The 13,313-nt window shown below is 41.1% G+C and overlaps 1 protein-coding gene across 3 annotated transcripts in view; it reads left to right on the plus strand.

Moving 5' to 3' along the window:
* LOC127866890 (serine/threonine-protein kinase SMG1-like) overlaps positions 1 to 13,313 on the plus strand; it is a 156,080-nt gene that overhangs the window by 91,752 nt on the left and 51,015 nt on the right. For all 3 annotated transcript variants that reach the window (XR_008043150.1, XR_008043151.1, XM_052407729.1), the window contains exons 41-48: positions 5,046 to 5,144; positions 5,893 to 6,172; positions 8,560 to 8,814; positions 9,343 to 9,462; positions 9,693 to 9,967; positions 10,457 to 10,630; positions 11,454 to 11,553; positions 12,727 to 12,867. Coding sequence is in view for 1 of the 3 variants with exons in the window: in XM_052407729.1 (XP_052263689.1) it covers positions 5,046 to 5,144; positions 5,893 to 6,172; positions 8,560 to 8,814; positions 9,343 to 9,462; positions 9,693 to 9,967; positions 10,457 to 10,630; positions 11,454 to 11,553; positions 12,727 to 12,867 (1,444 nt within the window). In the remaining 2 variants the exon portion in view is untranslated. The remainder of the gene's footprint in view (positions 1 to 5,045; positions 5,145 to 5,892; positions 6,173 to 8,559; positions 8,815 to 9,342; positions 9,463 to 9,692; positions 9,968 to 10,456; positions 10,631 to 11,453; positions 11,554 to 12,726; positions 12,868 to 13,313) is intronic.

Genomic DNA, 13,313 nt, shown 5'->3' on the forward strand with positions numbered 1-13,313 from the left:
TGTCACCGGTCACCGGTCATGTCACCGGTCACCGGTCATGTCACCGGTCCGGTCACCGGTCCGGTCATTGATCACCGGTCCGGTCACCGGTCATGTCACCGGTCATGTCACCGGTCATGTCACCGGTCCGGTCCGGTCACCGGTCATGTCACCGGTCCGGTCATGTCACCGGTCCGGTCATGTCAACGGTCCGGTCCGGTCATTGATCACCGCTCCGGTCACCGGTCAACAGTCATCAGTTAGGCCTGCCACCGATAACACCAGTCACCGGTCAAGAAGAAGAACTCGGTCTTCTTCATTGAATTATTCTCCTATTCTTCGTTGAATACATCGTCTTCATCAAGGATTAGACATCGGACACGCTCTTCTTCGTCGAGCAGTTCTCATCGTCGCGGCTCTTTAAGCGATCACGTCGTCACTCACGGAGACGTTATTCTAGAAGATCTCGGTCTCATCGCAGCCGATCCACATCTCGGCCGATCCAGATCTCGACATCGCAGAAAACGAGGACGTCGTCAACCTTCACGTAGACATCAGCGGACTGCATTGAGCACCACTGGATAGTTATCGAACATACCTCTCCTTCATTGAGCAGTTCTCGGCGTTGATACGCTCGTAAGCGATCATGTCAATGCTCACGGAGACAATATTGTAGAAGACAATATTTCCAGCGTAGCCGAACAATATTTCGGCATCAAAGTTATATGGATGTCGCCACTTCTCACGTAGGCGTTAATGAACCTACTGGTCATATCGACGTTCTCCATTTTATTCCTTTAGGAATATCATGTCTCCATTCCACGTGTGATGGTTCTTCTTATGGCATCCACACATGTTGCAGTCACCGAGCCGTAGTTGTATACGAACACTAGTTCGTTTAACATTCAGGCTTCGGGATAAGCTGTTCTTTTCTCCACTACGACTACAAGGACACTTATGCCTATTAATACTGATAATCTACCGTTGTTTTCCGGTTAACATTATCAGATGACTTCGTGGATGGTCATTCTTCTGCACCAGATATTTCCATTCTGACGCAGTTATATTATACCGGTCCCGATCACCGGACATCGGTCACCATTCATCGGTCATATCACCGATCACTGATCACCGGTCAGAATAAGTGATGTCTCATCGCCATCGGATTGGATTTTTTTGGCATGATCTTCTTTTCCGAGCAGTGCTTGACATTGATAACAGACCATATGGATTCCACCATTTTTCGGTCTTTAACTGGTAACGTCACCGGTCATATTATGACTGGTCCGTTCACCGGGCTACAGTTACCGGTCATTGACCGGTCCGGTTCGGTCACCACTTACCAATTACCGGTATTCCGCTGTGTTTTCATCGGTCAATTTTTAGTATCACGGGTATCGTCTACATTACATAGTTGTATACCCCTGGCTATGATTGTATTGAATACTATATTTTATGGATTCAACAATCTACATGACTTTTTGTGTTTTTCAATACTGATGTTCTACTGGCGACGGTTATCAAATTATGCTATATCTGTTATTTGTACTTCTATCTCAACCGGCTACATGCAGACTACTGGTCTTGCAGATAGATCGGCTGAAGTGGGCTCGGAGACTAGCATTGAGGTCGAACATTACTAGTTGACCTCTATTAATTTATGTTCGAGACCCGAAGGATGAATTGTTTTAACCGCCTTTACCTGTCGGCTACAGACTTTGCAGTCAGTGTCACGGAACAGTTGGGACACATTAATGACGCTAGCAGGATTAGCAAGACGACATTTGTATCGACTTCTGCTTTTCTATTGCTCCTACGGCAGTGCATATTTTCAAGCTACTGGAATCAACAAGAGTTCTGATACATAGGATTGCCTATCAGATTGACCGCATAGCGGCTACAGTCTTGTAGATGGCTTAGGACCTATTGAACTCAGATCTTAGATCCTAGGATCTGGAGGGACCTCATCTTAAAGTTATTCTTCTATTACACTTCTGGCCATAACAGGCCGTCTTCCTATAACTGGTCGTATTCCTTTCGGAATTCGTCCCGGTTAGAAGTCTTGAAGTAAATGGATTAATCAAGTCAGAATTTAAGACTTCCATGCATTCTACCGGCAAGCGTGGACCCGCTTAAGGTTACCCCTAGGGTTTTCACCTTTTTCTGCCATCACACCTCCGATTCCGGAGGTACCACTATCAATCATATTTCCGTACTTCGCAAATCGATGACTTCGCGATCTGTATTATCCAGGATTTTAAAGGCGCCTGTTATTGGTTCAAGAAGAGGCTATATTCTGTAGATAGGTCATAAACTTATAAAGTGTTAAACACTGTCCTATTCTACCAATTTTCAAGTGTGTTTGGAGTGGGAAAGTTCGGCTTGCCGTGGTTTCTTTGCCCACCCATCCTTGACAAATGGTTCTTCTGCTGAGACGTCTTTTCTTACGTCCGTTTCAGCTTTATTTTTAAGATAATTATATTAATCTCGGGATTATTTAATGACACAGATTTCCATCTTTTTGTCATTATTTACCACTATTCAGTGGTGTCTAGACTAGAAGATTATCTTGGCAAGAATATAGTTTATTCTACCACAACCTTCCTTACATCTTATACAGATGTGAGCAGATAAGGTTATGGACGATCACATAGAACAACGTATCTTGATTTTCTCAATTATGTGGTATCCTAACGAATATCACCAGCACATCTACATCTTGAAAAGCGAAAATTCTTTTTAGCTGTTTTTCATTTACAACACATTTTCACGATTCCTTTGTGATGGTTTCAACTATCACACATCGGTCGTGGTTTACTTACAGACACGGAGGTGATCATATTATCACTCCTTGTAACTGGAAATCAGGAACTTATTCGTTCTTTGCAAGAACAACAAATTTTCTCTATCGTCTTTCTCATACCAGTTCGTCTCAACGCCCTGTTGGACGTTTTTGTCCTGCAGTTCTTTCTTTCGAATTATTTTTCCGTTGGGTTCAATAATGTAATTGCGCATGCGCGGCAGTGAAGTTGCAGACGAGTTGCATGTACATAGTATATCAAAGAATGTTGTTTATCATCAAACGCTAGTTATTAGCGTTATGCGATCGTATATCGCAGTGTATACCGGTATGCTGAACAACGTCAACAATGCAGTTCACAGAAATCGATCCAGCAGTGTGTGCGATTGTTATACATTCGTCCATTGACATAAACTGGAATATCTTGCCTTCTTGGTGAGTTTTTGCAATAACTGAGTTTTTGCCATAATTTCATGAAATATACTTAATGAACCATGGGATTATGGTTCTACGACCTTTTAAGTCTCCTGTACAATTATTTTCAGGAAACTTCTTCACAGGTCAAATATCATATCTCACTGAGACATATTTTTACTGATCCAAACATGTGCCACTTCATGTCTGGCCATTAATAACTTTTAGTTATCTCTACAGAAGAACGTTTTTCTGTTAGAGTTTCAATCCTTGTTACTTGTGCAAGTATAATTCCATCAGAACTGTATAAAGGTTCTATGGAAATTCATTTTTTTTTACTGGGTAATTGAGAGCATAGTTATTACCTTAATCACTCTGCTAGATACATAGAGGTTTTTCTCATCTTTTTCTTGATGATAAGAAATTTGTTCTTTTCTTCATCAAAGGATAGAGATTATGCTTTCGTATACCTTGTTTTGTGTAAGTCATAGCAACTCTGTGCTGTCTTACCTATTTTGGAACTGATCCAAACTATGGAACGTCAACACTATGTTTTTCGTTCCTTTACCTTCTTAAGCAGTTTTGACTTGTGTAACATGTTGGGATGCTTAATGAGCTCCCTATGAACCTTTTTCATCAGGCTTATTAACAGTTCCAATATAATTTTAAGACGGTTTTCCTTCTTATTATGGCTTTTACCATACGGAGAAGTGAAATTCATGCTTTTTCTGTTGAATACGACCAATTCGAGTTGGATCTATTGTCGTTTTCACTTTGTTGTGTCAGCCAGGATTCCTTGCTTAATATCAAGTCCTCTATATGGCTTCTACCTTCAAGTTTCCAAGTTTTCTTAAACTGGTAGTCATGAAGATGAGGATAAACTTCTTTGGGCAATCAGGGCTTTGAAGTTCTATCTCAGCAGTGTTAGTCAGAAGTCCATTCGAGGTTCTCAAAGACACTCTTCATTTCCCCCAAAAAGGGGGGGGAGATGTGTCTGCGGCTTCTATTTCTCGGGGTTAGACCTCGACTAAGGAAAGTTAATCTTATCCTATCTAAGGATTCATTCCTTTTTAGGATCTGACCGCATGAATTAAGAGCTCTGTCTGTTTTGTGGGCATATATTAATCACACCCCACTTTTTGACGTGCTCTAAGCTGTTTACTGGAGGAATCCGACCACCTTGTCATCTTTTTATCTTCGTTTTCTGAAGTGCCAACAATACAATTTGTATACATTTGGGCTTGTTGTGTTAGTGTCTTCTTTACGTCATAGACATATTACTCTGTCCGAGAAGTCATAATTAATACCGTTTTAACGAAGATTACTTGATATCATTAGCTGATAACCCTGTTTATGGGTTCTACTGTGTTGGGAAAATATATACGAACCTTCCCACCGCAGCTGCAAAATCAGCATACGATAACAGGTCAGTATTTATGACATTAAAACAAATTTTTAAAATAAAATTCATTTTAATTATTAAATACTTACCTGTTATCGGTAAGTCCCACCTCCCACCCCGCTATTCGATTAATATTTTTGTATATATATTGAAAGAATATTGAGGGTTGGTTACCGATTTTTGGCTAGGTTGCATTGCACTATGTTTAACCTGGCCTGTATTACGGTATTGAGGTGGCGGATTCCCAGTTAAAATTCCGGATGAGTTATTTCCCCTTGGAAAGTATAAGCATACGATAACAGGTAAGTATTTAATAATTAAAATGAATTTTATTTTAAAAATTTGTTTTTATTATCTGATCTGTGTTCAAGGTACCGGAACCTGTACCTACACTCCATGACAGTACCTTCTCTGTGTTCATTGCATGATTGTACCTACTCTGTGTTCTAGGTACCCGTACCTGTTCAAGGGTCTGGAGGATCTCCACCTGGATGAGAGGATCATGCAGTTCTTGAACATCGTCAACAACATGTTTGCAGCTGCCGATAAGTATGGGTGACTTTGATGTCATTTGTATTCAGAATTACATCAATTGTCATTTACTGTAAATGGCTAGATTTGGTAATTATCTTACATATATTAAAGAAGTTAGACCATCATTACATTGAGGAGGTGCAATATGCCTTTAATTTTCATTTCTAGGGAGCATTTACTTTTATTAGCTTCATTTAAACATAATGAGTACCAAACGGCGATATCATGTAATATTCTATTGAGTTCAATCTTATTTGTATAAAGAAAAACTGAGGTAAAAACTTCAAATAAAATCTTATAAGAGTTTAAACCATTAATTGCTCAAACAAAGATTGAAATTGAATATTACTACTAAACAATACAACCAAAGATTTAAACTAGCAGTGTTCAATTAGGATTTTATGATGATTCACTCCACTTTTATAGCAGCGTTGTGGGAAAACTGAACTCATTGCATGTGAGTAAAGTGTCGCCCCAGAACAGTCTGTGGGAAAACTGGAATCATGGCATGTGAGTAAAGTGTCGCCCCAGAAAACTGGACTCATTGTATGTGAGTAAAGTGTCGCCCCCAGAACAGTCTGTGCAGTCTTGTTTGGAGTTTTTCGTTTTAAAGTCTCTTCTACAAGGGAAATCCAGTCTAGGCTTAAAGTGACATCCCATATTAGCCTGTGTAGACTTCACAGACTAATCTAGGACGACACTACGCACATGCATTAGGCTCGGTTTGCCAGAGCAAGGCTTATTTTTTACCTGTTCATTCCAGGGGTAGCCATGAGTTGTACCGCGCCCGCCACTACTCAGTGACCCCCCTGGGGCCGAGGTCAGGCCTCATACAGTGGGTGGACGGTGTGACCGCCATGTTTGCCCTGTACAAGCGCTGGCAGCAGCGAGAGGCGTTGATTCAGATGATGAAGCAGCAGGCTGCAGGGGCAACCAATCAGCAGCAGACTGCAGGGGGAGCATCTGCCAATCAGCAGCAGCCCAATATTCCACGTCCTAGCGAGGTCTACTATAATAAGCTGACACCTCTACTTAAAGAAAAGGTACATTTGAGTTGTAATAACGCATCAGCGTTCAGAGTCTGAAAAATTAGTGTTTGTGAAATGGCATGCATTTGAAATTTTGTAATAAGAACAAGTTTCTGTTTTGGCTAAAGTGGCTTTAAAATTAATTATGAAAAAAGAGAGATAAAAATTGTGCATAGACATTATTGTGAATTATTGAGAGAAAAATATAATTAATTGAACATGTAGACATATGCAGAAAATAAGTGCTAAAACGGGGAAAACTAAAGTTGATGTTTTTTTCTGTAGTCTTTTGACATGTGGTTATGCCCTTTAAAGCGACATGTAATCATAGCATGATACATAATAACTTATTAACTCCTTCCTGCTCAGAAGCAGAAGAAGAAATGAGCAACTCGCAGACTGTTTATGTTTGTATGCTGTTTGCTGCTCATCAGTATCAAATGGTTGGAAATGAAGCCTTAAAAGTATATCAGTATGCACAGGCTTATCAGTATGCACAGGCTTATCAGTATGCACAGACTTATCAGTATGCACAGACTTATCAGTATGCACAGGCTTATCAGTATACACAGGCTTATCAGTATGCACAGGCTTATCAGTATGCACAGGCTTATCAGTATGCACAGGCTTATTAGTATGCCCAGGCTTATCAGTATGCACAGGCTTATCAGTATACACAGGCTTATCAGTATGCACAGTCTTATCAGTATGCACAGTCTTATCAGTATGCCCAGGCTTATCAGTATACACAGACTTATCAGTATACACAGTCTTATCAGTATGCACAGTCTTATCAGTATGCACAGGCTTATCAGTATGCACAGTCTTATCAGTATGTACAGGCTTATCAGTTTGCACAGACTTATCAGTATGCACAGGCTTATCAGTATGCACAGACTTATCAGTATGCACAGGCTTATCAGTATGCACAGACTTATCAGTATGTACAGGCTTATCAGTATGCACAGTCTTATCAGTATGCACAGACTTATCAGTATGCACAGGCTTATCAGTATGCACAGTCTTATCAGTATGCACAGGCTTATCAGTATGCACAGATATATCAGTATGCACAGGCTTATCAGTATGCACAGTCTTATCAGTATGCACAGACTTATCAGTATGCACAGGCTTATCAGTATGCACAGTCTTATCAGTATGCACAGTCTTATCAGTATGCACAGGCTTATCAGTATGCACAGTCTTATCAGTATGTACAGGCTTATCAGTTTGCACAGTCTTATCAGTATGTACAGGCTTATCAGTTTGCACAGGCTTATCAGTATGCACAGGCTTATCAGTATGCACAGGCTTATCAGTATGCACAGGCTTATCAGTATGCACAGACTTATCAGTATGTACAGGCTTATCAGTATGCACAGTCTTATCAGTATGCACAGACTTATCAGTATGCACAGGCTTATCAGTATGCACAGTCTTATCAGTATGCACAGGCTTATCAGTATGCACAGTCTTATCAGTATGCCCAGGCTTATCAGTATACACAGACTTATCAGTATGCACAGTCTTATCAGTATGCACAGGCTTATCAGTATGCACAGATATATCAGTATGCACAGGCTTATCAGTATGCACAGACTTATCAGTATGCACATATATATCAGTATGCACAGTCTTATCAGTATGCACAGGCTTATCAGTATGCACAGATATATCAGTATGCACAGGCTTATCAGTATGCACAGTCTTATCAGTATGCACAGATATATCAGTATGCACAGGCTTATCAGTATGCACAGGCTTATCAGTATGCACAGGCTTATCAGTATGCACAGGCTTATCAGTATGCACAGTCTTATCAGTATGTACAGGCTTATCAGTTTGCACAGACTTATCAGTATGTACAGGCTTATCAGTATGCACAGGCTTATCAGTATGCACAGGCTTATCAGTATGCACAGGCTTATCAGTATGCACAGACTTATCAGTATGCACAGACTTATCAGTATGCACAGACTTATCAGTATGCACAGGCTTATCAGTATGCACAGTCTTATCAGTATGCACAGGCTTATCAGTATGCACAGGCTTATCAGTATGCACAGGCTTATCAGTATGCACAGGCTTATCAGTATGCACAGGCTTATCAGTATGCACAGGCTTATCAGTATGCACAGACTTATCAGGGACGAAACTTTCTGCTCACACTGAATGTTTGTTTAGATGAGGCTCCCTTTAAACAATAAAGTTTGATAAAAGTGGAAAGTGCCGTCCCTTGCTACACATGCTCATCTGGGATGGCAATTTTTGCATATGCACGAAGCCCAGTTTTCTCATAAAGACGCTCATTTAATAACCTATTACATGCAATGTCTATGCAACTTTGAGTGCTTGACATCTTTAGCCAGCACCAACATAATGCTACTAATGTTCTGTGACAGGGTATCAAGGACCTAGAGAGTCGTAAGGACTGGCCCCTCAGCGTGCAGTGCAAGGTTCTACAGGATCTGATGGCAGAGACGCCCCGTGACCTCCTCTCTAGGGAGCTCTGGTGTACCAGTACTGGCCCCAATGAGTGGTGGTACGTGACCCAGACATTCGCACGCTCCACCGCGGTCATGTCCATGATCGGCTACATCATTGGGCTTGGAGACAGACATCTTGACAACGTGCTGGTGGATCTGTCTACTGGCGAGGTGAGACAACCAGCACCCGTAGTTACCAACCCATTCTTAGACTTAAGAATAAAGAATAATCTTAGACTGACCAAAAAGCCCCATGTGTCAAAAAATATGTGAAGTCTTCAATACTTTGCTTTATAATGTCCTATTTTGAGGATTTTTTTAGGTACTATCAAATACAGACCTATCATCAGATACATAGTATCATACACAAACAAACAATTCATTCATCATTCTAGGTAATGATCCAGCTTAAATCATATAAATTAGACACAAACAGTTTGAAACCTTGCAAAGAAAAGTTTGATGACCCAAAATATTTTGCCTTAGGAGTTTTTTAAACTTAAAAAATCTGCTTTGCGTGCAGTAGGAACATTTAAGGTTAAAAATGATTATGTTGATTAAACTCAAAATTGACTTGTTATTTTTTATCATCCCAGATTAGCCTGTGCAGTCCACACAGGCTTATCCGAAATGTCCCTGATTAGCCTGTGGGGCTCACTGTATTTCTCTCCCTGACACATGGTGTCTGCCTGTTTGCAGGTGGTCCACATCGACTACAATGTCTGCTTTGAGAAGGGCAAGAGCCTGCGCGTGCCTGAAAGAGTGCCCTTCAGACTGACGCAGAACGTGGAGTCTGCGCTGGGAGTCACAGGAATAGAGGTCCACATTTCTCTTGTTTCTGTGAATATTTGAATTTCATACACAACAAAAGTAAATAAAGAATGTAGCAGTAAGCAAATATTATTATCCAAAATAAAATAAAATGCTTGCATGGGCACTTAATTAAAGTTTTTTAGATTTACTTAATATGAACATATAGGGTTTGCATCACCAGTAGTTGCAAGTTTTTACATAGGAATAATATAAGATGACCTACTTTCCTCAATTAGGGTACATTCCGCCTAGCGAGTGAGCATGTGATGAAGACACTGAGGAAAGGCAGGGAGACCCTTCTCACCCTTCTTGAGGCCTTCGTATATGACCCCCTGGTCGACTGGACGACGGGCAACGAGGGGGGGTACACAGGGGCGTTCTATGGGGGCGGAGGAATGGGAGGGGGTGGAGGGGACAGCAGACAGGGCCGGGTGGACATGGAGAGAGAGATCACTGCCAGCATGTTCTCCATTAGAGTCGCAGAGATGAGGGTCAACTGGCTTCAAAACAGGTACAGGGTAGAACTTGCTGGTTGCATGTTGTAGGGAATTGTTCAATGTTTAATCTGTGACAATGTCCTGAACAAATTATGACATTTATGTTTATTGTTAGCCGTGACAAAACATAAGATTCTGATTTATTAATTGAAATCTGTCTGAAGAGAATGTCTGTTTGTATAACAATTCCAACATTTACAGTTTGAGATCAAAATGTTTCCAAAATTGATTTTATTTGTCAGTGCATTTAGTATGTTTTTTGTAGACATGCTTGTGTCCGAACAATCTATAATACTTAAGAGTGACTATGTGTCTGGCCATTCCAGATTCCAAGAACTCATCCAAAAAATGAGTGATTTGTTCAGATTTACATCATATTAGCCTTACTATAGAAAAACAAGGTTTAATTCAAGATTGTGAAGTATCATCCCAGATAAGCCTGTGGTGTCCACACAGGCTAATCAGGGTCGACACTTTCCACTTAAACTGGACCTGTCCTTTAGAGATGAGCTGCTGGCCGTGTTGCCCCGGGCTCAGGGTCACCTGGACAACCGGGCGGCCCGGATAGCAGAGTACACCCAGCTAATGGTGGAGGAGCAACATCTACAGGAACTGAGACAGCTCATACAGGAGGCACAAGCTAACCCTGCCAGCCCGCTTCTGTCTCTAGCTAGGAGGTAAGCACAGGCTAACCTTGCCAGTCCACTTCTGTCACTAGCCAGGAGGTGGGAATGATTCTGTCTTTGTTCCCATCCTTCGTCATTTTGTCGCATTAACCTCCATAATGTGAGTCCAGCTTTTTTAGCATGGCCAGGATAAAGACCTCAATTTTTCAAAAAAAATGATGGAATAAATATATAGGGTGTAAGTGTTAAATACAGATAAGTTGATTTGCAAGACACACAATTCTGAACAACTCAGTACGACTCTTTTCTTTTAGTTTTCTTAATATCACTTCTTAAAACTTGTCTGTATTCAACACTAAAGTTCTATATTTTCATTCACTCTGAAAAAGTTCGGTGTATTGTGTCAGTTGGTACAACCCATTGGTTTCTAGTTCCTGCTCTTGTCAGCCCAATTCATGATGAAGAGTAATAATTAACAATATTAATTCAGGAATTGCAAAGTTTTGTCACTTAAATGGTCTGAAACTTGTACTTGTAGCTGTTTTTTCCCCTGAATGAGAAGTTGTTTACGTTTAAAGACAATTACAGTAATCCTCTTAGAGAGGGTTGTGGAGGGGGATCATAGTGTTTTACAAAGAGCTTCTGTATTTATTTACCAATTACTGTAGTTTGTTTTACCCTTGCCCAGAGCCATGTGAGCTATATTTAATTATGTGTTTAGAAAATATGTCATAGAGATTTCCTTTTGTTGGCAATTTGTTGATGACAAGGTCTCAAATGTGACTATACTTTCATATAGCGTTAAGAAAGTGGTTGATGTAGTTTTAATATTAAAGGTGCCATATTGTGATGTTTATCTATTACACCTATGTAGGTATGGAGAGTATGAGGTGATCAAGAGGAACCGTGACAGTGTGAACGCCCTCATACAGGAGAAGATAGGAGAGTGTCTCAGCTGGCATAACATGCACAAGGTACGCTCTAACAGGCCTGTATATGCTCAAATGTTGTCCCAAATCAGATGGTATGTTTGAACATGATTCAATATAGGGATTATACACGTTTTCGAGGGCATGATCATCTGCGGGCACTCGAAAAATCCGTTCCAGCCCGAGTGCGCAGCACAGGGGCAGGAAAGATTTTGACAGCGCCCGCAGATGAGCGTGTCCGAGAAAATGTGTATTTTCGCTATTATTTCATAAACAAATCACACATACCAAAATAGATTAAAATAACATTGAAAAAAATATGTTTTGTTCATTCGACATCGACAAAATAATTTGATTATATGCCTCACTCCGTCATCATCCGAAATGACGAGGCAGTTTTCGATTTAAAATGTGTTTAAACAGTGGATTAATGCAAAGTTGAAATGCAGCCGCGCAAAGTAAGAAATGAGAAATTATTTTGGAATTTACAGCAAGTTGTAGGTACATAAACACTTACATTTACAGCATAGTCTTTTGAAAGTGTTGAGTAAATAACCTCGACTTCATTGACGTTGCCAATAAAATAAAGCTGTTGTCAAGAGAGTGCAGAAGGTATAATTTGAAAAGTGGATTGAAATAATCATCATCCCTGCATGCATGAGGAAACTGGTGCTTATTCAGTTCCCCATTTATGCTTGGAAATTCGTTGAAGGCTGGAGAAGGGAAGTAACTGCGCGTGGACCAGATTATGGATATGAAAAACACATAACAGCGCTTGAGCGGCACGTGAATCGCCTTGTTAATACACCATTTCTCCCGTTCAAGCCCTCCTTTTGCCAAGTTTCTGCACCCCGCCAGAGGGCATTATAGATAGAGTTTATGCAATAATATTTGTTCATGTGCATTTATATGTTCAGGACTGCTTTCCTTGTTGCCATGATCACCCATTTCAAAGGGTAGCACTTGTACATTTTTTCCATAATCATACATGTCATTTCCCTAATTCTATGCTTACACACATACAATTTCCTGATTCAACGATCACGTTTATGCATGTCTGTGCTCACATATGTAACTTTGTTGTTTACTTTGTCTAGACACATAAATACATAAATACATTAACAATTGCCATGATCACACACACACTCACACATTTGATGTCCCTGTTGCACTGATCACACACATCTCTATTTCCATGATCTCTACTGTACATTTCAGCATGTGATGACCAAGGTGGTAGGTGCAGCCTTCCAGCAGATGTGTGTGGACATAGCTGCCTCCCTCAACCTGGGCACTCCCAGCTTCAACACAGCCAAGGACTTCCTGCAGAGTGCTGGACAGGGGTCTGTCATACAGCAGGTAGGCACAGGGGTCTGTCATACAGCAGGTAGGCACAGAGGTTTGTCATACAGCAGGTAGGCACAGGGGTCTGTCATACAGCAGGTAGGCACAGGGGTCTGTCATACAGCAGGTAGGCACAGGGGTCTGTCATACAGCAGGTAGGCACAGGGGTCTGTCATACAGCAGGTAGTCTCAGAGGTCTGTCATACAGCAGGTAGGCACAGGGGTCTGTCATACAGCAGGTAGGCACAGGGGTCTGTCATACAGCAGTTAGGCACAGGGGTCTGTCATACAGCAGGTAGGCACAGGGGTCTGTCATAAAGCAGGTAGGCACAGGGGTCTGTTATACAGCAGGTAGGCAAAGGGGTCTGTTATACAGCAGTTGGGCACATGGGTCTGTCATACAGCAGGTAGACACAGGGGTCTGTCAAACAGCAGTTAGGCACAGGGGTCTTTCATACAGC

This window comes from Dreissena polymorpha, chromosome 2, assembly GCF_020536995.1.
Source record: "Dreissena polymorpha isolate Duluth1 chromosome 2, UMN_Dpol_1.0, whole genome shotgun sequence".
NCBI lineage: Eukaryota > Metazoa > Mollusca > Bivalvia > Myida > Dreissenidae > Dreissena > Dreissena polymorpha.